The following is a 27,500-nucleotide window of genomic DNA, read 5'->3' as shown; positions in this document are numbered from 1 at the left end:
CCCTACTCCCCGGGGAGTTGGTCCCTATTTCCCCTTCACTCCTCAAATTAAAAATCCGCCTCGTACCTAATTTGCTCGGTGGGGGAGCAAATAAATACCAACCCCACATATAAGAGCTTGGTCAATGTAGGGGCAACCCTTCATACCAATTGTTACTATCCAGCTCCCCTACTCCCCGGGGAGTTGGTCCCCATTTCCCCTTCACTCCTCACATTAAACATCGACCTTGTGCCTAATTTGCTTGGTGGGGGAGCAAGTAAATACCCTTTTCTTGGCCTTTTGGCCAAGATCAAAGTTTAGTATCTGTTCTTACTACATGCTGTATTTTTAGTGATATAAAGTGGGGATCACTTTTCTGTATTAGGTTAATGTAAAATGATCACCCACTTTACAACCAGTCAGTCTCAAAGCCATTCAAGTCATTCTCCAGATCATTCAAGTTGTTTTTGAAGGATTCCCGTTATTATAAGCATTCAAGTCATTCTTAAGGTCATTCAATTCATCCTTAAGTTCATTAAAGTCATTCTAAGTCATTTACTTTTTATTTATTTAAGTCATTTCAGCCCATTTTTCGGTCATTTTAGTTTATCTTTAAGAATTTCATGCCAATCCTACATTCACGCATTCCTTCATTACACGAGAGCATGCGACTAATGGCTATCGGCCTTATTTAAGAAAAGACTCAGAACAGTTCATTGTATTCGCAGATTAGTAGCCATTCCTCGACATGCAAGCCAAAGTATGCTATATATAAACGACCAGTCATAAATCTAATGTGTCAACGTGGTTATAAGCGCAACTTTATTGGAACATTGCTTAAAAGGCACATGCGGATCGATTTAAGAGGAACATATACCAGCAAGATAAGTTAGAAATAAGTCGTGAACCACCCGCTATGACTATGCAATGCATACAGTTATGCACCTGAGAAACGGAACTATTAAACCTGACATAGTGATATGGGACAAGAAGGGGAAAGAAGCAACCCTAGTAGAACACAGTGTCCTTAAACAGAACTGAGAGAGAGAGAGAGAGAGAGAGAGAGAGAGAGAGAGAGAGAGAGAGAAAATAGCGAAATACCAAGATTTTAAGCACGTCGTGAAAAAAAAATGTAATTTTAGGAAGATCTTTACCGTTCCAGTAACTATAGGTGTAACCAGACACAGGAAAAATGAATTTCTAAAACTACCTTGCAAGTATACCTGGTGAACCATATGTAAAAATAATACAAACAATTACACTTAAAGCGACGTTTAGAATCTTAAAAGATCTCTTGGTTGGAATGTTTTAAATAGCGGATGATTGCCTGGTATACGATAGAGTGCCCAATCGTCAGTAAAAACAAGATCAGAAAATTGAAAATAATAGGAACAAATTTGTATACTAAAATTCATCTATTGCTTTGCTAAATGATCAAGGTGTGTAGGTAGAAGTACTTGACATAAAGGAACATACATATACGATAAAATCTGGTGGAGCTGGTTTGAATCCTATCGAATGTATTGTATTTCATTTCTTACAAAGACATGGATAAATAATTGTCCACCCAGCACTTAGTGAAATAGTGATTGTTCTTCAAGGAATTTTATAAAAAAAAATAATCGTTTATACCAAGTTTCGTATTTTGGTATTAGATGACAGAAATGAGTTGATTTACTTTATGGTAAATGAACTTTGACCTTTAAACGAAAATCATTTTTTGCTTTTCTTCATAAGATTGTTTTTCTTTATTTAACATCAAAAGAGAAAACCTTAACCATCTATTATTACACAATTGTGAAGATTTGAACTTTAAAAATCAAGAACAAAAGACATATGATCTTCAGAGGCGTCCATTAAATTTGCGCGGCTATTGATGAAAATGATATTCAAACTTGAGCGTGACAGACTAACGAAAATAATATTACAAACTTACGCGTGAGTGATCAAGGAAAATACTCTTTCGAAATTAAATATGACAGATTAACGAAACTGCTATTTCCAAGTTAATTGTGACAGACCAACGTAGATAATATTCAAACAAATGTCACAGACTAACGAAATGATATTCTAACTTAAACGTGACAAACCAACGAAAATAATATTTTAAATTTACGCGTGATCGATCAATAAAAATGATATCCAAACTCAAGGCGGTAACTGAACAAAAATGCTTTTTCAAACTTAAGACTCACAGATTGACGAAAATTTTATTTCAAACTTAAGCTTGACAAACCAGCAGACATGGTATTTCACATTTACGCGTGACAAACCATCAAAAAATATTATTTAACACGTAAACGTTACAAACAAATTAAAATACTATTTTAAACCTAATTTCCATAACAAAAAGAATATTACTACACACTTAAGTGTAACATTGGCGAACATCCTATGTATTGACTGCGTATCTTTTATCAGATGCTTCAACATATCTCTAATTAAATTCACATCACCTACGTGTTTAGGGATAGCAGTGATGTTTCAAACTGAAACGTAACAGATCGATCGATCGACGGACGAAGTCTCCCAGAATAGTGCGAAGACGCATAGTAACCTATCATATTTCAGACTTAAACCTGACAGATCAGCGAACGTGCTATGTCAAATTTACGCGTGGCAGACTAATGAAAACGATATTTAAGACTTAAACATGACAAATTGAGTGACCGACGGACCAAGTCGCTCGGATGGTGCGAGAACAGCTAGTCACCTATCCTATTGTTAAAGTACAGCAGCCACAGTCATATGACCTGAAAAGAACCGAGTTAGTCACAAGGGACAAAGTAGGGCTTGCCAGACAGATTATTTAGGGATTTTTCAACGCTTCCACCTATGATTAACTTTAAAGGCTGACTAACACTAATGACCTTTGGAAAGTTAACCAATGATGTCAACATTTGTCACCAAATAGAGCATAATCTATTTGATGTGTCTCCACAGTTGATTTCGTAGCTAATGTGACGCGATTAGTCTGGTATATGCAATAACAACCTTACCCTCGGACAGATTAGGCAAATGAAAAGGTTACTTTGTGTTTGGGAGGATTGAGTCGATAAAACCAGGTCATTGGCCAACTGAAAGGGATTAGAAGAAAAAATGAGAGAGAGAGAAGGACATATATAGAATTTGAGTGAGCGAGTGAGTGAGAGAGAGAGAGAGAGAGAGAGAGAGAGAGTAAATTATCACATTGGGACAAAAGTTCATTTCGTATATATTTTCTTTATACTACTAAAAAGACCGATGATGTTTTTTTTCTTTTTTTGTTTTTACTCACGTCCACCCCTAGCAAGGCATATCGCCACTTGAAAGTACGGGGCTACTATTTGGGATCATGCCTAGGAAATATTAACAAGATGTTGGTTTACGTTACATTTAAACTTCTGCATAATCAGTACAGTCAGGGAAACAGATAACAGGAAGGGAATTCTAACGTCTAGCTGTCGAAGAGGGAAAAACTATTAGAGTAGAAAGCTTTCTGGAATTTAGAGATCTCAACAGTGAAGCGGTAAGATTTTGTTGTAAGTAGGTTTGTCGAGGATATGTACGTCGAGGGAGCACAAGTGCAACGAGTTCAACAGGGCACATTCCACTAAAATATTTGTAAAACAGACACAGAAATGCAACACTGCGGTAATGGGACAGGGGCTGGAGCTTAGTTGACAAAGTGGGACCTATTAGATTGGAAACTCTTTTTTGGACCCTATCCAAGAGGGAGAGGCTAGTGGTAGATGCACCATCTCAAATGTGGCAACAATACTCCATGCATGGGTGAATGGTGGCCTTGTAGAGGTATAGGATACTCTCAGGTGTGAATAGTCTTCTAGCTCGGTAGAGGGAAACCACCTTCTTTGCAGCAGCCTTCACAATATCCTCAATGTTGCTATTATATTGCTTGCTTGTCACCGTGCACACTTCATCTATCTATGAATGTCTTAGATGGTGGGGGAGGTGCGACTAACATGAATAAAGGATGGATGATAAAAGAATTAAGAGGAATGGAATAATGTATATACTTGAAAAAGTGGCAAAGAAGGAAGCAAAATAGGAAATGAAAAGAGTAAGGGAAAATGTGTGTGTGTGTGTGTGTGTGTGAGAGAGAGAGAGAGAGAGAGAGAGAGAGAGAGAGAGAGAGAGAGAGAGAGAAAGACGAAAAATATAAAGAGAAGGAAAAGACGAGGGTGGAAGAGAACATGGTTTATTATGGCATCAAAAGATATTTTCATAAATATTCGGAAATTGCAAAATGTTTTTATAAATATTTAATAAATCACCGAAGTTAAGCAACGTTGAGCCTGGTCAGTACTAAAATGGATGACTATTCAGAAATTCCAAGTACTGTATGTTCTCCGCTTATCTCGCCATTGCTTCCGATCAGTCTTAGACCTCTTCTTGTAATTGGACTCAAGCATTGCCGATTCAGGAGAGATGTGGTTGGGGATTGCCTCAGCTACCACTACAGAGATGTCCATAGTTTCTTAAGACTGAACGGAGGCATCGACATCGATATAAAAAATAATGGCTTACCGAGCACGGGGGATCTAATATGCAATGAGAAAATATATATTTTACACACACACACACACACACACACACACACACACACACACACACACACACACACACACACACACGCACGCACGCACGCACGCACGCACGCACGCACGCACGCACGCACGCACGCACGCACGCACGCACACACACACACACACACACACACACACACACACACACACACACACACACACACACACACATATCTATATATCTATAAAAGTGAAATTGTCTTTGTGTATGTATATTTCCCTACCCAATTACTCCATCTACAGACTCGAGATTTGACATAAAGCGTATTTAGATTTGAAAAAATCTTTTTATCGGTTTGCAGCCAGAAATTTTGCTGTTAAGGAGTCAAAGTTCAACAATTTGACCTTTGAAAACCCTATCAAACTCCTCCGCTAATTTTTGATCTAAATACTTGAAATTTTAGATGTAGGTTTCTTGGATATGGATCAAGCTTTTTAATTTGATTTGAGCCAAAAACAATAAACGTTAAGGGATCAAAATTGGGGTCAAAGTTGAAAAAATATTTGACCTCTACGGTCTCTACTAAATTACTGAGCCAATTTTTTCTTTAAACATTTGAAATGTTACATAAAGTATATTCAGACATAGAGCAAGCGTTTAACTCAGTTTTTGGCCGAAAATTCGGCTGCCAAAAGGGCCAAAGTTAAAAAGATTTGACCTTTGTGATCTTTAGCAAACTATTCAACTAATTTTGGGTCTAAATATTTAAAATTTTACATAAACGGTATTAAAACATGCAGCAAGCTTTCTAATCATTTTTTTGGGGCAAAATATGTTTTTCAAGAGGTAAAGGTTGATAGAATTGACCTTTGCAGACTCTGCCAAACGCCTTCGCTATTTTTGGGTCTAAACACTTGAACTTTTAGATGTAGGTTACCTGGACATGAGTCAAACTTTTTAATATATATATATATGCGTGTCTGGTCACGAATAGGCTCATATATGGTTGACTATTATAGAAAACTGATCACATATAATGATAGAAGATGTATCGAGACACACGAATGGGTATGTTTGATCTGGCATAATAATGATTCATTAAAATTTTTGGGTCTGCGTACGCGCCTGGTCCACAAGGTATGGAAATAAAAAATTAAAAATAAAACGTTTACAAGTGTTTTTGATGTAGATGTACATAATAATACTTTGATAAGTATGTTTTAACTTAAATAGGGACGGTATAATAAAATTGTGGGGCCTGCGTTCGCGCCTGGCCTCCATAGAATGGAAATAGGCACACACTTTAATAAATATCTATCTGCGTAAGTATACTTTGATAATTATGTTTGAGTTTGAAGAAATATGGTATAATAAAATTATGGGATGCTCGTTCGCGCCTGACCTCCATAGAATGGAAATATGCCACAAAGTTTAACAAGATTTTTTAATATAGATCCACAGAATATTGTGATAAGTGTTTCAGTGTGAACAGGTATGGTATAATAAATTATGGGGTTTATCTATTTTATTTTTACTTTCATCATATTTTGCTTTGGTTTTGATACCTCCAAATTCGACGCTACCTCTTTACAACCCTTCCTTTTCATAACCTATCATACTTTCATAAATCAGAGTCCATTTCCTTAGGCTGTTTTTGAACCCAGTCAACGACGGGTACTTTTGCTAGTACACACACACACACACACACACACACACACACACACACACACACACACACACACACACACACACACACATAATTTAAATGTATTTTATTTTACAAATCGCGAATTGCGTATCCCTATATAAATGCTGTGTGCGCGTCATTACTTTCAAAACATGTATATGATTTGTGTTGGGTTATCGACGTCTTTAGATAAATATACGGTTAACACATGCAATATCTATTAAAGACTGACACATATTAGTCTAGCAACCCAGACAGTATAAATTTCGTGTTAACTGGCTTAATTTCCATTTGACCGCTTTTGACAGAAATTTAAATATTGAAAGGAATAAACATCCAACGCTATGATAAAATATTTTGAATTTGATCGCATGACCTTTACATGACCTTTACAGATTCCACAACCGGAAAGCATAAAAATATACATGTCAAGCTTAACTAAAACATATTCTTTGTAATAATGTGTTTGGGATCCAAGTGAATCCTGGCTATATCGATACAACTGATACCACTGTTTTCCATGTTCTAGTGATGATCCATATCTCTATCCATACCTCTGTCTCTATCTCTACCATCATATAAAAGTCACTTTGTGTATTTTGTGTGAGTTCCTTCCTCATAAGTTCCAAAACGGCTGAGCCTATTTTTTTGCAAATTTCACACAAAGGTAATTTATATGTTTGACAGCGTTCTTAAATATGTTTTGTACAGAAATTCATCCGATAAATATCGAAAATCGAAAAGATTTGATCCGAAAAATATCTTTCCTCTCTTACAGATAAAAAAGAATACTTTTCACAGGGGAATATTTTACGCTACACCGGCAAGGGAGATAATACAATCTTAGCAAATCATTTCTTCTTAAAAACAGAAATCATGTCTGCGTTTGCATATTTTAAAACTAAACATTAATCTGAAGTGACTTTTCAAAGATGTTCATCGTTAAACCCAAATCTCAGCTGACGTGATATTGTAAACAAACGCAGACGAAATTTGATGAACGACATTATCGTTATTATTTTCTTCTTCTTCTTCTTCTTCTTCTTCTTTTTGCGAATTAGTTCACCGGTCAAATTATTCCTCCTAATATATAATAATTTATAGTAGATTGATTCTGTAATAATTCATACGCAATCTTCATAAATTAAAATATCATGTTTAAGCGTATTGTACCACCGGGCAACACCGGGATGCCAGCTAGTAATTTTCTATCGAATGGAAACAAATAAAACGTTACTCACCCAGAAATGAGCAAGTATATTTACTTGCATCGTTTGAATAATCGCTTGATCAGGACAGTCGAGCAGGTTTGTCCCCGTTACAATTCCGGCATTGTTTATCAAGATATCTACAAAGCCAACTCGTTCTTTCACCTGAAAATATCAAAACAATTCTATTATTATTTCGTTTTATTCTGTAATATAGCAATGTGGGGGAGTGTAACATGTGAGACTGTAAGAGTTTAAAGGAATTTCTGTGACTGTGACGTCATTCAAGAATTATGATTCACAACCTTTTTCTTCTAAGACAACAAAAGCATAAGAACGATTGCATTGGGCTCCACATCTCCACCTTATTTATAGTGTCAAAATATAAACGATTTTAATATAGTCGATTTTCGTTCAAGCTTGAAGAAAACTTTATTTCGAAAAACAAAAGCAATAGGAAAGTTCATTCAAACTCGAGTTCATCTTGTTCTGTACTCCATCCAGCAAGACATAAGGGTGTGTGTAACTGGCCTAATGGATACCGTCAACCGGGGCTATGATATATTGGTTGGCATTTTTTACTATTATGTAACCCTTGTTTATAAAAACAAAATTATTATCTGAATGAATAACACTTCAGTTCTTGTTCTCGAAAAGTAAAGTTTCAGCATTACTAGCATGCCACCTGGCGTTTCCCGGTCGTAAAATAAACTTAAATATGACATTTCAATTTATGCAGATTTCGTATTTATAATAAGAGTCAATTCTCTATCGAATATTATATTTATATATTATATTGTATCCAATATATGGACGTAATTTAAAAAGTAATATATATATATATATATATATATATATATATATATATATATATATATGGTGTCCCAATAAAATGTATACACTCTTTAAATTATCTCAACTTGCTACATGAATACGCTATGCCAAGAGATGTTTAGGAATACAGAAGAGCACTTTCAGCAGGATGGAGCACTTCCCCAATATCATCATGACGTAAGAGCATATCTTGATAGTCACCTGCGAAAACAGATAGGTAGGACGAGGAGGAAGTATTGAGTATTGTCCACGGTCACAAAATTTGATCCCCCTCCCCATGAATTTTCGCTTTTTTTGGGGAGGATGAGGGATGGGGGGCATGTTAAACACAGAGTTCACACCACAAAACGAGCTACAATGACTGAGTTTAAAGCAATCATTGAAAGAAATGTCAACATACGGATTGGACTGATCAGGAACATTTTCGATTCAATCAGTGAGCGTTGTTAGCTGTTCATGGACCAAATATGAACACAATTTGAACACTTTCGAACTTTCGATGATAAGCTGGTTTCTATATTTGTTCACAGTATTTTGATATATGAAACTTTTCTGTCTTATATGTTGGTTTTATGGTCATTTAAAGAAGGTATACATTTTATCAGGACACTCAGTATATATATATATATATATATATATATATATATATATATATATATATATATATATATATATATGATTTGAGTGGCGTCATCTGCAATTGAAACCAAAACATAGCGCTCCAGACTTAGTCGTTACAGTTTGATCTATTGTCAGATGGATGAGAAATAATTAAAACCGAACTGACCGGCTTCTTATACATGTGCCCATGCGTACAAATAACATGTTTACACGATTTGCGACTGCAAAGTACCAATTAGTTTCAGTTTTTACTCTTTCGCAGCTATTTTTATCGGCTAAAACTCATAAAACATCGATTCACAAAAATTGTAATCATTTGTTCCGCGTCGTGTCACTCAGCGATCTTGCGTCTCGAAGAGATACATTTTGAAAATATGGAGACAGACAGACACACAAACATAGTGAATTTTGTAAATTAGATTTAACGTTAGCAAATTATCGTAGTATCACCTATATGATAACGCAAGGCAACGAAGTAATCTATTTCTTGCATGAATACGATACGATACAAAGTCAGTTTAATATGAGGGGTGGTGGTTATTTATTTCTCTCCTTCCGCAAAAAACTGTGACACCAGGAACGGAACGGAAAGTGGGATTGAGACGTTAGCGCCCTCGAGGAGGGGCACTCTGACCTGCGAAAAGTTCTTGTCGACATTCTCTGGTAAGGGCGCCTCAAGCGTAGCAATAAACTAACCCCCTTTCAAAGAGAAAACGCAAAGTCTGGGAGGGTGGATCTCTTAGAACTGCACAAAATCAACAGCGACCAGATCATTGCAAGAATGGTCTAATCTTTATTAATTTTGGGGGATGAGGATAAAAAAATAAGGGGAAACCCGCTCTTCAAAATATGCCTCTCTGAATGGAACACAAATTTAAAATGCTGAAGTTAAACAACAAATATATTTTGATCAGGTTTAAAGAAATATTGTCAACAAGATTATATAAAACAAAAAACGCCAAGTTAAATAAAGACAATGATTCATGATTACTTTGTAACCTGAATTTTTCGTGAAGTCGGAAATGTTTAGGAGTTCCTCACTCATAGCAAGAACACGCTTGCTAAGTGGCCAGAAATAAGCTTAACATGGCGATGAATGCATAATTTTTTAGAGTTCAGATATTACTAACATAGAGGGTAAACGATTACTTTATGACGTAATCAACTGTGAACAGTTATAACCAATCAAACAAAAAATAATTACTCGATCATCATGAATTTTGTAACCTATCTGTTAGATATTAATTGTCGAAATATGGACTATATTTAGTTTTATTTATATCGATTGAAAGGGTATACAAGAGAGATTAATTTTATTCGCCAGATATTTGGTATGTCTGTGATTTTTTAAAAATAGGTATTAGTCATAAATTAACAACAATTTATTAAATGTTTAGCTTGTATGGAATGTTTTAGAGGAATTTAGGAATGGAAAAAATGGTACAGCATCCTATTTGAAAAATTGAAAATTTGAAAATTTAAGCATAGCTGCATTAAATTTTCGCCATAGTTATTAAATCTTAACTGACTTTGTATTGTATCGTATTCATGCAAGAAATAGATTACTTCGTTGCCTTGCGTTATAGGTGCTACTACGATAATTTGTTAACGTTAAAATCCTTGAATTTCGCTTTCTTCTTACGACCCTACAAGCCTTTAATTTTAGAAATATAATTAAACATAATAAAGTAAATAAATAAATAAAGTAAATTATTAAAAAAAACAAAACAAACTGTTAGTATTGTTAAAAAAAAACATTATATACGAGGTGCCTTCAATAAGTTTCAAGACTTTTTCGCATGGGCACTTTTATCGATAGTACACACGAAACTCTAGTCTCTATTCGAAGTAATCTCCCCCGGCCGCAATGCACTTGTTGTACCGTTTCAACAACTCCTAGTAGGCCCAGTTGAAGTCCTCTTGAGTGAGTGTGTCGTCACAGCCTCTTTCATTTCAATTGTCTCATAACGACATCTTCTAAGGTTTTCCTTGAACTTAGGGAATAACCAAAAATCACAGGGAGCAAGGTCTGGACTATAGCGAGGGCAAGAAACTGTCTTGATGCCCATCTTGGCCATGACAACGTCTTTCTTTCTGATCTTCTCTGAACGTCTTTGGGACAAACCTCGCGCAAATCTTCCGCACCTTCAGTTCCTCGAGAATTATTGTATGTACATTACACACACTGACATCAAACAGTGCACACCACAGTCTTTATCCATGAAATACTTTATTTGACCAGTCAACTCTGGTATTCTGACTTCCTTTCTCCTTCCATACTTCTCATCATCTCTCACAGACTCTCTGCCTTCCTTGAATCTCTTATGTCACTCAAAAACATGCTCGATTTATGCAAGATAGTTCACAAGCAATCTGAAGCATTCCACACGTTTCTGTGGCATTTTTTCCAAGTTTAAAACAGAATTTTATTGCATATCGTTGTTCTAAAGTGTCCTCACGTCCAGGTTGTATTTTGGAAATTGACCATCTGTGATAATCAGACTTTAGTAGAGTGTATCCCAATTCCTGCTGTAGCTGTTCATTTGAGCTTGAAATCATAAAAAAAATTGGCCAATCCTCTCAGAAGATGTATAGCAATAACATGCTGAATTTTCAAGAGACTACGACAATTGTAAATGCCTGTACAAAAAAGTCTGTAAACCTATTTAAGGCACATCGTACATGCATACATACATACATACATACATACATATATACATACACACACACACACACACACACACACACACATATATATATATATATATATATATAGAGAGAGAGAGAGAGAGAGAGAGAGAGAGAGAGGTAGAGACAGAGAGAGATTGGCCACGAACAAGAGTAGATGTTATACTCTTTTACAAGTTACATCCTCTTGTAATTGACTCTTTATATTTCCTAGCAAAACAATGGCTAAATGTTAATTAGCAGCTCATATAAAAAGCATAAATTTAGAAGGTTGCAGTAATTAACTTCCCCATGTTTATCTCATTACGCACTGCTTTTGCATTATTTACCCTCTCCCCGTTTAACTATTTCGTTTATCTTACGAAATTAAATTGTTACATTGACACTAATTTGGATTTCTCCAGATTTTTTTTTTATTCGGTTTCTATCTATTACGTTAAAGTGCATCAACTCGTGAGGTTCAAAATTTGAGGAACTTTGGTGTGCGTGGAGGAAACATTATTTACGTTTACTTCCAAATTTATTTCCCACTGCCGATTAGGGAACCATACATGAATTGAACAGAATTTCTCATGGACACAAAATTAAACTGTCACGAAGACTTGTATACAAGGTGTTGCTTTTACCCCACAAATCATCCTAAAATCATTTTCTCAGTCCCTTTTATCATTTCTTCTGATCGTATTACCAACACATATTAACGGTCACGGCACAAAACTGTATCCTGTGGTGCGCCCTCTATTTCGGAACTGTCACAAGTTAGATCTCTAACCAAATCGATTACGAATTGTATACCACTTCTCTCTCTTTCCCTCTCCTCTCTATCTCTCTCTCTCTTTTCCTCTGTCTTTTCCCGCTTTCTCTTCTTCTTATCTCTGCTTTTCTAACTTGTCCTCTCTTGGTTTTCAACATCTCAATCTCTTGGCGGGATGATGTAACCCAATGGTCAGAATGTAGGATTAAAGAGTCAGCGTCCTAGAAGAAAAATGCCTGAGTAGTTTTGTCGGCATTCCACGGTAGAGTATCTTCCGGCGATTTGCAATAAACTAGCCTCTTCTCAAAGAGAGAAGGTAAGACCTGGGAGGATGGATATCCTAGAAATACACAGGACAAGCGACATAACGCAAGCCATTCCAAATATGTCCCGAACTCTGTTAAGTTTGATAACCCCCCCCCAAGCTGAGCTCACATTAATTCGCTTATCAGTTTTCCTTCAATTACATCTCTTTCCCCCCATTCTGTTATGTATTAAGCCACCTTTTTATAAAAAATTTCAGACCTTATCTAAAATAAATCTCATGCCTATATAACTTATTCCAACTTTTTGTGAACGCGATAATCGTCTAATTAAAAACCTCTTTAACCTTTATCCTTGAGTGCACCCCCACCCTGGTCTTGATAAGTGGTGTTCCGTTAGTAAGAACAAATGAACTCATGGAAAAAAAACTATTAGAAATATTTTATGAAACATTTTAATATGGAGAGTAGATGTTAGAGAGAGAGAGAGAGAAAGAGAGAGAGAGAGAGAGAGAGAGAGAGAGAGAGAGAGAGAGAGAGAGAGAGAGAGAGAGTAATGAGTTTTGTTACATGTTTTCAAATGCAGAAACCACTTTTAGAAACGCTACCTATGCATTAAAACTTACTGAACATTTTATTAAATATTGAAAAGATATGGTAGACATAAAATTATCCCTTAGTTATTACCATATTGATGCTTGTAATGATATCTCCCAGCCCCTAAAAGTCTGAATAACCCTGCTAGTATATATATATATATATATATATATATATATATATAAATAAAGGAGATTAGAACAATAGTCTAAAGAGCAGTCTATGAATTTTATTAGAAATATATTATTATAATATTATATTTAAACCAAATTCAGATTTATAATTTTATTCTATTTTATTTCTATCTTTAACCCATATTAATTTGCTTATCAAGTAAATACATACCTTTTCATTTAATTTTTTCCAGATGCATCTGCCTTACTTTTAATGCTAGGTTTATTTATGGTGTCTTTTACATATATTAAAAACCCTTCCCAATACTTTTGCTGATGAGGAAACTTTGTTTTTTAAAAATACTATATGTAAAAATTATTGTCCGTGGCTTAATGTCTACCACAATAAAAACATTGTTTTTCGAAACGATCGTACAAATTATTGATTTTGTTGTTGTTCCTTCTTGTGAAACGGATTTTTAATTTAATTCTAATTTGAATTTTGAATTATCAATCACATTACTGTGTGTGTATATATATATATATATATATATATATATATATATATATATATATATATATATATATATGATGATGATCATGATGATGATTACTTCATCTTTGCAGATGATTGCCATCCTGCCCGGCAAAAAAAAACCCACCACTAACGCCATTCCCCAGCAAAAATAACACAAAGATGAAGCAAAGATGACATATAGTCAAGTGTCTGGCCCGGGTTAACTCGACCACTCTGTGGTATGGTGCCTCTCTGGACAACCATATGCCTCGTCTGACCTGCGGTCAACTTGCACTTCTGCCACACACCACACAGGTTGTGTCATCAGGTCGCGGAGGCAAGGCTTCTTTCGTGTGACCTTATGTGGTTCATATACCCAGCTTTAGAAAGTAGAAAACGCCCACATGTCTCACATTTCCAGCCAGTCCCACGAGTATCCAAATCCTCCACAAACCCTTTATGCAGATTCCTCTTAAGATCTGCCTGTTCCAAGTTCTTTGTTCTTTCCAATACTTTGCAACACCTCGCCACTCACGCCTATTCTCGGCTATCTCTTCCGATCTTTCAACGTTTATGCAAAGCATCTTAATATATATATATATATATATATATATATATATATATATATATATATATATATATATATATAATCTAAGGAATACTTGACTTCATCGATCTCCCAGAAGGAGACACTGTATACCGAATTTAATTATCGTTAAAACATTTTAAAAAATCAACAAAACTTTACATAAGTTAAAAAGCAATATAAATAACACACAATTCCAACTGAAAATTCGCAGCGTAACCGTATCCACACCCGACAATAAATCCTATTGTTAGATGTTCGAACTCCAACAACAGTCAGCTATTTTGATCATCTGTGTTGCAGCAAAACACGTGTTCGTAGATAACTGTTATTAAAATAAATTAGATGTATATTTTATTGTTTATTAAAAAAATAGAGTTTTATTATCAATATTCGCGTAAAATCTTGATAATGGACAATTATCTATGTACATGATGCATAGCAAAAAAAAAAAAAAAAGAAACTTCCTTAACTGTGAATAACGGAGTGTTGATGTGAAAGGACTGCCCATAGTGTATTAGACTTTAGTTTTTATACACTTTTTCACGCTGACGTGTTTTCCAGTTAATAAAATGATAATGAAGAACAATTATATACTTAAATACCAGTAATGTGCCGAAACAATTGTACGCAAATATTGATAATGGAACTCTAATTCTTTTAAATGAACAATAAAATGTGTCTATTCCTGGTAAAACACTACAATATATATATATATATATATATATATATATATATATATATATATATACGAGAAAACAGTTAATAAAACATGTTAAAAACACTTTGAAATGAGTTAAAACATATTTAATCTGAAAAGGAAACACTTATTTAGTGTTTCCTTTTCAGATTAAATATGTTTTTTAACTCATTTCAAAGTGTTTTTTTAACATGTTTTATTAACTGTTTGCTCGTATTATAAGCTCTATCTCCTATTTGGTTTTATCGAGCTTTTACATCTGGCTGAGATAACTTTATAAATATTAATTTTTTAATATTTATAATATACTTTAATTTTACCATCTTGGATCATTTTGGTAAATTTAATTGTAATTTTTATTTTATTATATATATATATATATATATATATATATATATATATATATATACATGCATATATATATACATATGTACATATGCATATATATATACATACGTACATATATATACATTTATATATGAATATATATGTATATATATATCTATACATATATATATATTTTACACAGAGATCACCACTTATCAAGGCCCGGAGGCCACTCGATGATAAGGATTGATGGGTATACATTAGTCATTGTGATTATAGCGTAGTAAACATAAGTAGTGGGAATTTTGTAAATTGGATTACTTAGGGGGATGGTTCATCAAGAACTTGTTTACGTTGGACTTGAAGACAATCAGATTGTAGTCAGCTGGAAAGCAGACAAAGAGAAGAGAGTTCTACAGGCGTGCAGTTCTAAGAAAGAAGCTTTGTTCATGGAATCTACATTTAGGTTTAGGCACAGTTAAAGAGCGTGGAAAATTATTGATAGTGGTTTTGGCTAGACGAATGTTTTTCGTAAAAGTTTGGCGAGGGGGGCACCATAGATTGAAGTTCAGATGAGCACTTGCCATAAAAATAACGATAAAGCATAGACAGGCTGTGGAAAGAGGTTGCAGGGAAGAAAAAGGGCATCTCCCACGAAGCTACGAAATCTATTTTGAACTCTGTCAAGAGGGTAAGCTACTTCTAGCAGCTCCTGCCCAAATGTGGCAACAGTACTCCATCGTTGGTCGTACCTGGCTTTTATATAGGTAGAGAATTGCATCAGGAGTAAGATATCTACTGGAGCGGTAGAAGGATCCCACCATTTTTCGTCAGCGACCTTGGCAATGGATTTTATATACGTGTTCCATTTCAGATCGGTAGTAAAGATCAAGCCCAGAAGCATGTCAAAACATGAAGCCTCATCAAGACGAGAACCATTCATTTCAATTGATGACAGATGGGCATCAGAGCGTTGATAATGTAAAGATAGAAACTTGGGGTTAGATGCATTAAAATTAACCAGCCACTTTTTTCTCATTGCACTATTCTTAGAGAACTTTGTACTATTTTCTTATATATTTGAACATTGGTATTTATTTGCTTCCTCACGAAAACAAAATGTGACACAAGGTCGTGTGGAGGATAGGAAGCCAGCTTCCCTAAAAGGAGCATTCTGGAAGTAGGCAAAAATAAAAATTGCCGTAGTATAGAAGGCTTTCCTCTACATTGATTAAGGACAAATGAACTTTTCTGTAGCATCAGAACAGACACTACATTATGATTTTTGCCCGAGAAACACACACACACACACACACACACACACACACACACACACACACACACACACACACACACACACACACACACACACACACACACACACACACATGAAATGTAAAAGAAATGGAATACTTCGTTTCGGAATATAAGCAACAGTAAAAAAACACCATCAAACATTTAAAATGGTTTAACAGATATATACACAGTAATTAAAGAAATGTGTGTCAGTATACGACTCGTCCATCCCCTCTATACCAGCCGCCCCGCCGTCGTTGTTCATGTTTTACTTACTTTTTCTGCTGTTCGGTAGATTCCATTTCTGTTACTGACGTCACAAACAAAGGTGTGAACATTCCCGCCTTTCTGACGTATAATGACAGCTGTCTCTTCATTCAATTCACCGTTGATATCCCACAAAACCATCTTGCAACCAAGCTCAGCAAATTTGATAGCCAAGCGCCGGCCTATACCACTTCCTGTAAAGTAGAAAATAAAAATTATCCCTGATTTTATCTGTAATTATCAGAAAATCTTTATATCTACTCTCCTGAAGACGGCATAATAACGTTGTCACACCGTTATCATTTGATCACCGAAGTTAAGCACCGTTGAACCTTAGGTTAGTGATTATTCTTTGGAATACAAGGCACTGCAAGTAGAAGCACGTCGACACCGCCCTGCAAAAGCTGCAAAAATCTAACGTCGTCATCCTCCATGACAGATACATGGGTCTGGGTACCACTTGTGAATTTCATACTCCCATGATATTTCCTCATTCCGAGTAAGCCGGTTAATCTTCGATATGGTCAGTCGATACAGTATTCTTCCACATTAGCCTGCAATATTTCACTTCTCGTCTTTTTCTCATACTGTAGTCTTTGGAGTATCTTCTTATTAATCTGGCGACGGACAAAATGGAGGTGTATTGTAAGGTTTGTTTTTGACGGAGTCTCTCTTTAAAATCTACTAAAAATCAGGTAATTATCTAATCAAGATGAAATTTGTTTATTGAAGAACAAAATGTATAAAGAGGTATATATATATATATATATATGTATATATATATATATATATATATACGCTTTTGTACAGACAGACCTCATCTTTTTCATTTTTGGTCATTTTTACCCATAAAACCAGGACATATATTCCCTATATGGGTGGGATGAGGAAGTATATAAACAAAACAACATCAGCAAGCCTTCAAATTCTGAGAATGAAAACCTGAATTTTGAATGTGTTTAATTTTTAACCTTTTGTGTTTTGAATTGTGAAATTTGTGTATTATGTTAAAAAAATTATCTTTCAGATTAGCATTAACAAATATTCATTATTTTTACGAAAAAAACGCCTTTGAGATTTAAAAAAAAAAATATTTTTTACAATTTTCTTTTCGAAAGCCAAATTTTGGCAATATGCCATTAAATAGAGAATCCTTTGACGAATCGACACCAAAAAATAAAAATAAAACACATATAAATGTGGAAGTTTAAAAATTACAATAATTGTTTCTGCACGTTGTCGTTTGCGTGAAATCCCCAGAATCATAGTGGCAGATAGATGCTACAATTTTCTCAGCAACACTTAAATCTCATTTAAAGAAAAACTGCTAAAAATGTAATCAATGAGATTTTTTTCGTGTGTTTCTTTCTCTCTCATAATGTTTTGTTTTATGAAAGGGAAATTTTATTTATTATTTGCATATGTTGTTGTTTATTGTTGAGTTAGAAAGGGTGTCAGTCGCTGGATTGAACTTATTTCCCCCTATTATTTGCATATATTTATGTAATGAAAATTGTTTGAATAAAATTAATTCATTAGTTAGTTAGTTAGTAGATGGAATTAATAATTTTATAATTTACATAAAAATTAATAATTTTATTATATCATAATTAGAATCATTTAATTCAGTAATTAAACAACAACATATGCAAATAATAAATAAAATATTTATCAATATTCAAATTTTATTTTTAGCTGCAATATTTTAAGTCTAAAAAATTCTTATTTTTTACTTTACTAGAATATCTTGTTCTTTACTTTTCCAGGTTGAATTTCTTGTCCTTTATTTTTCCAGGTTTAATAAAATCTTAAAAATATTACTTTTCATGCGCGCATTTTCCATATAATATATATATGTGTTGAATTAAACCTATCTTTAAAATAGAACCAAGATAGCTGCTGGAACTAACTTTTCTTTTCTCCGACATTATACTGTCATAGATTTCTTCTTTCTGAGCAAACAATTTCTATTTTTTCTGAGGAGTATATTCACGAAAAGAGTCGGTATTGACGTAATAATAATCAATTTGTTCTGCATAACGAAAGGACCAGCAAAAAATGTAGCGAAACTCTTACGTGCCGCAGGAACTGCTTTGAATAAAAAAGAAATATTTGGAGTTTGGAACGTTGGTATACTTTTATTCGTATCTATCTATCTATCTATCTATCTATCTATATATATATATATATATATATATATATATATATATATATATATATATATATATATATATATATGGGACTTTAAGCAATCCACAGGAGAGATCTAATCGACTCCTCTATACATCAAAGTTACTTGAAGTCACGAAGATCTGCTATTAAATCACGATAAGAAAAACAACAAGAAACAGAAACGATTTCGCGCGTGTGTGGGCGGGGGTTAATCTAACCTCATAGAAAATACACTGAATAACCTGGCGATTTCAGTATTGTGCCATGCGACTTAACAACGCTGGAATGTTCCAGCTCTTCTCTCTCACATATTACAAACTGTGAAAGTGAGGGCAGAAATGTGTAGTATTTGCTTGCAAGTCTTTTAGAATCGGTTCGCTAAATTTTTTTTCTTCTTTTTTCTATTATTAGATGCAAAGAGGCATCTCCATGACAGCTGAGTCATATAGGTCACGCGTCAGTTTGACGAAGTGTTTGCATTGCTATTCGCGGAAATTAAATGAACGTATCTTATTTAAGATACGCCCACCGTTCTTTTTTAGATACCCTTTCAATCTTGATACATCATGATTCATGTTTTAAAATCACTTTTTGTCAGTCTGTTTCATTTTAAAATAATACTCGCAGCGATAAACGCGCATATTAAATGGGCTTATCTTACGTATGGACCTTTTTCTTACCTTATTTTAATGATTTCCTCATCTTATTTTTTACCCTTTTTCATCCGCACCAAGAATACTGCCATTTCGAATGTAAGGAATTACCATTTGGTATCGTGCTTAATAGGAAACTAAGGAAAGTTGAGCAAGGATATATCAGTTCCATCCATCCATCCATAACCTTTAATCTCTGGAGGGGCATAGGCCATCTACAACTTTGTAGATGCTTTTATAGCGAGGAGTTCTTTTTTCGAAGTGAGAGTGCTGGCACCACGCCCACCCTTTCCAGAAGATACATACAGCGCTTAACCTTCCCAAATTGTCATCTATCGGGTACTAGCCAGGCTCAACGTTGCTTAACTTCGGTGATCTGGTAAGAACCGGTGTTTCAACGTTATTACGCCGTACTGATATATCTGTTCACATTATATTTAAACTTCTGTATCTTAGTACAGTCAGGAAGCAGAAAACAGGGAGGAAATTCAAAAGACTTGCAGTCCGAGGAAAGAAATCATCAGAGTAAAAATCATTACGGCATCTAGCGACTTATACAATGAAAGGGTGGGATTTTGTTGTTTTTCGGGTTAGTTTAAGGTATGTACGTTGAGGGGGCACAAATAATATGAGTTCATCAGAGCACATTTTGTTAAAATACTTGTAGAACAGGCAAAGGAATGCGACATGCGGCGGTGGGACAGAGGTTTGAGCTTGGCCGACAGTGCGGGATCTATTAAATTTTAGGCTCGTTTTTTGATCCTTCGTGTAGTTTTGTTGCTTTTAATTGTAACTCCTTTTTTATGTAGCTTGTGTCTGGCACAATCACGTTGACACACCGGTTCTCGCCAGATCACCGAAGTTAAGAAACGTCGAACCTTGCCATTTCCAGATGGGTGACCATTTGGGAAGGCGTGGCGAGATAAATTACTAGGTTGGGAAACTGGCGCGTCTATTCTTCTCTCGAGGGTAGACGAGCCTCTCGTATGCCGTGCTAGGTAACCCATCTAGTGATGGCGTCATAATAAAAATACCCTTGATAGCTCTAGTGAAGCATCAAGTATTCAGCTACGGACAAGATTTGAATTACACTACAAACTCGTGTAGTTGAGTTCAATCTCAGCTACGGTCGCATGTTACGTCACGTCTATAATAGGTAATCTTTATTTAATCAACTAAGTTGGATATCTATTATTCCGCGTGATATTGTATTAGGTTAGTGCAAAACTAATGTCGTCTTTTTGACGTTCAACTACATATATAAAAACGATATTATTTCTGCGCCAACCTAATATTATCGTCACAGCATTGGGACGAACCTTCAAAAATCACGATACACAAAGGACGCCAAAAGAATAAACAACACGAGCAAATGATATTCTGCCTTGTTCATTTTTTCTGATCGTTGACACAAGCGTACGAAACTGAACCAAGCAAGCTCAGTTTATTAAAACTAGCAGAGCTACTCGACATTACCTCTCTTTATTCAAACTCCTATCCCCCCACCTCGCTCAATATGTCACTCTATCTTTCTCTGTTCTCCTTCCTCCGTTTTTTTTCTACACCCTTCTTTCACACCTCACTATTACCTACGCCTCATCTTTTTCTTGTTTTAATGTGTTTATAATATTATTCAGTTTTAAAATAATACTACTGCTTGACACCGAGCCATCCTTTTTCAAAAGTATGTTTATTTAAATGTATTCCCGGGCAAAACCAAGTTTCTTATCCCTCTCCTTAATAATAGAATCAAATTTTATGCGCATAATTTTAGTGTATATCTGGGCAACGTTGACAATCTTGTCTCATCCTTCCTTATCAAGCATATACAGCATTATTTCACACACTTGCTTTGTCTAGGATATTGAGCACTATCTTCCAAACAACATAGAGTGACTTATCCGGTATACAATGGTATAACAAAACACAGTGAACATTTTTCTCCGACGCAATATAGCGTTTAAAGCACTTATGAAGGAATGCTCTATTAAGGATATTAATGACTCCAGAGCAACACCGAGTAAACCCGTCTGCTCTGCCTATAATATTGAGCACTTTGGATTTATTTATACGACTTACGAAATATAATACTGCTCCCGGGTAACACTGAGTTAACAAATTTCAAAGGTTATTTCTCCTTGCTAATTATTCGTTTAAACGCACCTGATCAATCAAGGGTGCTGAGCACCTTTGGGTTACTATATACTATTTAGCAAATAAAATAATGTAATCTTACATGTATTGTTCCTGTTTAGAAGGATACTGAAACTATTTAAATAAATTTTAGGATGCCTCCAGAGCACTAATAAAACCATCCTTTCCGTATTTCCTCCAGTTTTAAGAAAAGCTTAAAAACGTTAAATAATTTTGAAAGAAAGTTTCGAATCAGTACTGGGAGAAATACATTCAACCATCGAAATAGGTCCCATAACCTCCTCAAAGATACACGTCGAGATTCGAGAATATTCTGATTATCTTCTATGTTTTATTAGACACAGGAATACACTTTTAGATCTTATGTAGATTCTCTAACATTTCTTCAGGTAGGGTACAACCAAACGCACACACAAGCATTGAGTTTTATATATAGAGAGATAAGTTCATATTAGTGGGTTTTAAAATTTACTTTTAAATCGGCTTTTAGACATTTTAAATAATGTAGTTAATTCTCTGTAAATCTAGTATATATATAAAAGTGAGACTATATGTGTGAGGAAACTTTTCAACGTATATACTCAGCGAATTTTTTATCTACATATATGAAATTTGGTATATAGGTTATTCAGACATATGAAAGACTTTTTAATTGGTTTTCATCCCGAAAAAAGGGGCGGCTAAATGATCAAAATTGAAAAATTGTTACATGGGGGATCGTCGGATTTTTATTTGTTTCCCAAATGTTTCTCGAATGCGCATGTGCGAATCGTTCACATAACAGATTACTTACGTTAAGAATAAGTAGGTTTGAAAACACTTTTTAAAAATCGTGCCAAGGTGGCATTAATGATTATCGTACTTTACTCATTGTCTTTGGGTTTTGGTTTCGATCTGAGCTCGAGTATGTTTTTTTTAATTTTTTTTTTTTTTACTTACAATGAACTTTTAAAAAAAAAACCATAATACTCGCATGCAATTCCTCAATTTCTTTCCGTTTTTTATCTTTCATTTTTTTAAAGAAGAATTTAAAGTTTATTTATATTTATAATAAATAAGAATTCTGCATTAGTTAAAATATAATATTTATGTGTATTTTACGACCGGGAAACGCCGGGTGGCCTGCTAGTGATACTATAAAAATGTTCAAGAAAATGACCCCCCCTCTCAAATTATATAATGCATAAAATAAATATACTAAAGGAAATATAAATATTCAAATTTCATCTCCATCAGTGATATTAGATGACGTTTGTCTAGGGATTTCCCTTGCACGACAGGCCATTGCTATGTAATATTTCCTTTGCCATGTAAATGAATTCGCGTAACTCTTGCAACGGCGCCTAAAATATAAACAGTGACTTGTTTTCTCAATCTAATATAGGATGTCGAACTTTACGAAGGATTAAAAGAAACGGGAAGTAATCAGCATTGCTCTGTTATAATAAGTTATTAAGTTGGCACGCGCCGAAATAGAGATTGTAGATCAGGAAATGTCTATAATCTCCCACAATTAACCAGCAACCCACATGCTTACTTTTCCTTTCGCAAACTTTCCTCGCCAGCTCATTGATATTTTAGCAACTTACTCTTCGTTGCGGGGACTCACCCATGCATAAAATATGAACTCTTCCGAACTGTAAAAATAGACTGAAAGGTAACAAATTTCTTTGTGGTCGTTGTGGTGTGTATACTATGTCGTACGCCATCTTGGCGTTAAGTACTACGACTGTTGTTGCTCTGTATATTCTGTTTTTTCCTTTTTTTCTCACCCATATCCGTTTCTGTGCCCTTCTTCAGTAACCCTCACGGACCATGACATTCTGACTTCCCACCTCCTCCCATATGTAAATAGTTAATATTTTTAACCCTATCATTTATGCATGGTACTGAACTCAAAGTTAAATATGTTAAGACCTTGGGGACTTTTGGGGCTAAATGGGGGGAAAATAATGGACTTAGTCATTTCTTTTTTATGCATATAGTGTAGAACTCAAATTTACATATATGTTAAGGCCTAAAACTGCACCGTCTGTTCATTTTCACCAGGATTTGACGTCCCCTGGGGACTTTTGGGGCTAAATGGGGTGGGGGGAGCAAATACTGAACTTAGTCATTTTTTATGCCTCCTCCACTGTGCACTCACGGGGGACCATGCATGCTTCACTTATTTTTTTTGTCCTGACGGAGAAAACAAAATTATTCCTCAATTCAAATGTATCTGATTTGATTTGACATTCAAATCAATTGGTCCAAACAGATTGTAGGAGGCGTGTTTTTGTTGCACCGTTTACTTTAAAATTAAATAATAAAATTAACGTATATGTTTTAATTGGTAACAAATAATAATAATAATAATAATAATAATAATAATAAATTATTTTATTTTTTATCTCGCATTTTAAAATCATCTTACACGTGTTTGTTTAATACGTATTTTTCTAAATAGAAAATAGAATCTTATTTTAAACATGCTGTGATTATCCTTGTTATATAAACCAATATTACTAGTTGCTGGTTAATATAGTCGAGGTGGACAAGAGAGATAACTCTAAATTTACAATTATTTGAATAGTGTATCCATGTCCATTTTGTTTATTAAAGAAAGTGGATATCATATTTTAATTTGTAACGAAAATATAATTCTATTTACATTATTCGTCTGTCTTCCCGCAATGCTTTTACCAGTATATTAGGTCCTGGATATGACCTTAAACTATATCTAGTAGTGAGGCCCCAAATTGCGGGCTTTTGGGAGTGTGGAGCCACCCTTTAATTGCCATTGCTTCCAGGTCCACTCTGACCCGGAGTGGTAGTACCTGTTAGGGTTCAAACTATGGGTTAAATAATAACCGACTTGAAAACAACAAATATATTCTATTAAAAAATTTTTCTTCAAGATCTTTGGATTCAGCATTAAATAACCTGAAAAGGGTTGATATGCCGTTAAACAAAACTAACCAACCAACCAACCAACCAACCAACCGGTATATTAATTAATGTTTTTATTTTTGTTTATTTAAGAAAATAATTATTATATTTTGATTCGCGACTGAAATGGATTCATTCTTACGTTATTCTTCCATTTTAAAACCCTGTTTTCATACGGGGGATTTATATGTTTTTAGCGGGAAAATTATCGCATTATGGGTTTTGTTTATTTAACAGGATGAATTTTACATTTTCATTCGTCATAGACGTATACGTTTATTTATGTTAGTCTCTCGTCCATCCATCATCTTTTCATAAGGGGTATTCGTCTCTTCTCACTGGTTAAGTAATATTTTCTTTTGTTATTTCTGTTTATATTCAAGAAATCGAATGTTAAATTATAATTCAGCATTATAAAAATACTATCAAATGCTATTAGCGGTTTATTTACGTTGTTTGTCTATCCTACAACCGTATTTCTACAGGAGATAATCATCCGATTTCATTACTATAAATATATCTTCTATTTCTTTTCATTTACTAAATTTATTGTAAAGTAATATTACAGAATCCACACAGTTTCCCAATGACATTTTTTGGCAATGCCGATTAGACACAACTAATTGGCATTGTTTTATATTATGCGCCGGGCTGATCGAGGTTAGAGACATTCCCATCGGTAACTTTATCGAAATTAGAAATTGCCAACTATTTCAAATTAACTCTATTTAATTTGCATGACTAACGAGGCTCTATATTGTTCAACAATACATCTTAATTTATAATCACGTCGACATTCACTAAAATTCTAGCAACAAATTCCTTATTTAAATTCTTTTCTAAGTAGTCAACTATTATTTTCCTATATGTTTAACTAGTTGACTCCAGAACCTAATACACCTGAGTAATATATCTGAACAACTTTCACAATGGATATCACTGCCAATTAATATTTAATGTAAACATTGCGTATAATCTGAAAAACTCTTACAAGCGTTACTTGGTACTTCAGTAAGTATATAATATACAAGACAGTACGGCATAATCACATTGACACATCGGTTCTCGTCAGATCACTGAAGTTAAGCAATGTTGAGCCTCGCTGGTACCAGATAGGTGACCATTTGGGAATTCTAGGCACTGTAGGTGCTTTCCGCTTATCTCGGCACTGTTTTCAGTCGTTCTGAACCTCCACTTGCCACTGGTATTCGACAATATCGACTCAGGAAAGGTGTTGGACATTGCGCAACTCTTGCCACAAAAATTTCACACGCAGACACCCTTACAGTGGGTATCCATAGTCTATCAAGACTGAAGGAAGCCTTTTAATATGCAACTCTATAATTGAAACCGATAAAAATTCACATTGACTTTAAAAAATATCAGAATAACTGTCAGATAATCAAGCAAATCTGTTTGTCCAATAATCAAGCAAATCTGTTTGTCCAATAATCAAGCAAATCTCGCCCGTGTCTGAATGTTTGAGATGAGGATTGATCATTTATATTATTTCGATTGGATATTCGGATGACTGTTCTTATCTTGAGTGCTATTTTCAGAACGTCATGGCGTAATGGATAAAGTACTAATAATTCAGTTGTAAGTGAAACTCTTCTGGAGGTTGAACGTTCAATCCTCAATGTAGACCGTGCTCAATATGCAATTACAAATTACTTAAAATATCTACCCGGTCATAGGTGACGGAACAAGAGCATGCTATCCCCGTGGATTAAATAAAAAGGCTCCATTCGAAATTTCCCGTAAATTCTCTAGTTCGACACAATGATCTACTGTCACATTGTGTGTGCATATGGATATGTTTCAAAACGACGTACATGTTGAATAGTTGGGTTTTATATTTTATCTGTATATCCATGTACGTGTAAATGCGTGTATGTATATACGTCGTATCATTTGCTTGATCGTCTAGTGTGTATATTTTAATATTTATGCAACAGTTCTAACAGGAAACTATTGACGTGGACGTATCGAAACAGTTGTAGACAAACAGTTCTTTTTAACAGATGTAAAAAACACAACACATACCTGAATTATTTACGAACATTTATTTTCATGATCCGGCCAGTATCTTCAAAGATTACAACGTCTTCACATCTTAGCTACCTGAGAAAACGCCGCTCCCTGCGTCATGGAGAGACCAACTTCCCTTGAGTCGTCCGTTCTCTCTTATGTTCAGCTAACGCCTGACTAGAATCTCCCCAAATCTACATTTCTTTACGTGTCTCAGACCAACAGCTGATGTAACCTCAATCTAGTTATTTGTTTATGCAAACCAAAAATCATGCTTACATCTATTTTCTATTTTTACATTTCTTCGTAGCGATATTATTATTTCAGCTGTCAATCACTTTTCCCAATCTAATTGTTTATTTTTCTAATCATAATAATTGATCCAGCGATATGCTGTCGCTCGAATCAATTAATAATAATAATAGTAATAATAATGTTTTGACCCTTGGCTCTGCTTGCCGCAGTTAATACATATACTACGCTATGACCACAGTCAAAGGTCACAATATCACACTACTAGTTCGACAAGATACACCCGAAGAAAGTCGGTTACATCGAGCGAAACATTGTGCAAATAACACTCTAGATAAAAAAC

General features: G+C 34.7%; 1 protein-coding gene, 1 long non-coding RNA gene and 1 pseudogene across 2 annotated transcripts in view; 2 read left to right on the top strand and 1 right to left on the bottom strand.

Annotated features, from left to right (window-relative positions):
• LOC145295861 (uncharacterized) overlaps window positions 1-27,500 on the top strand; it is a 255,099-nt gene that overhangs the window by 25,140 nt on the left and 202,459 nt on the right. The window lies entirely within an intron of this gene.
• Window positions 1-27,500, bottom strand: part of LOC145295860 (epidermal retinol dehydrogenase 2-like) — a 50,440-nt gene that overhangs the window by 20,431 nt on the left and 2,509 nt on the right. The window contains exons 2-3 of the mRNA XM_080141593.1: window positions 16,974-17,158; window positions 7,435-7,566 (exon numbers count right to left, since the gene is read on the bottom strand). Of these exons, the coding sequence (XP_079997719.1) occupies window positions 7,435-7,566; window positions 16,974-17,158 (317 nt within the window). The remainder of the gene's footprint in view (window positions 1-7,434; window positions 7,567-16,973; window positions 17,159-27,500) is intronic.
• Window positions 263-388, top strand: LOC145296400 (U2 spliceosomal RNA; annotated as a pseudogene).

The sequence above is a fragment of the Euprymna scolopes genome, chromosome 16 (genome assembly GCF_053919585.1).
Source record: "Euprymna scolopes isolate OS-2025 chromosome 16, ASM5391958v1, whole genome shotgun sequence".
Lineage (NCBI taxonomy): Eukaryota > Metazoa > Mollusca > Cephalopoda > Sepiida > Sepiolidae > Euprymna > Euprymna scolopes.
The sequence above is the reverse complement of the archived record's forward strand: the minus strand, read 5'-3'. Positions and strand labels throughout refer to the sequence as shown.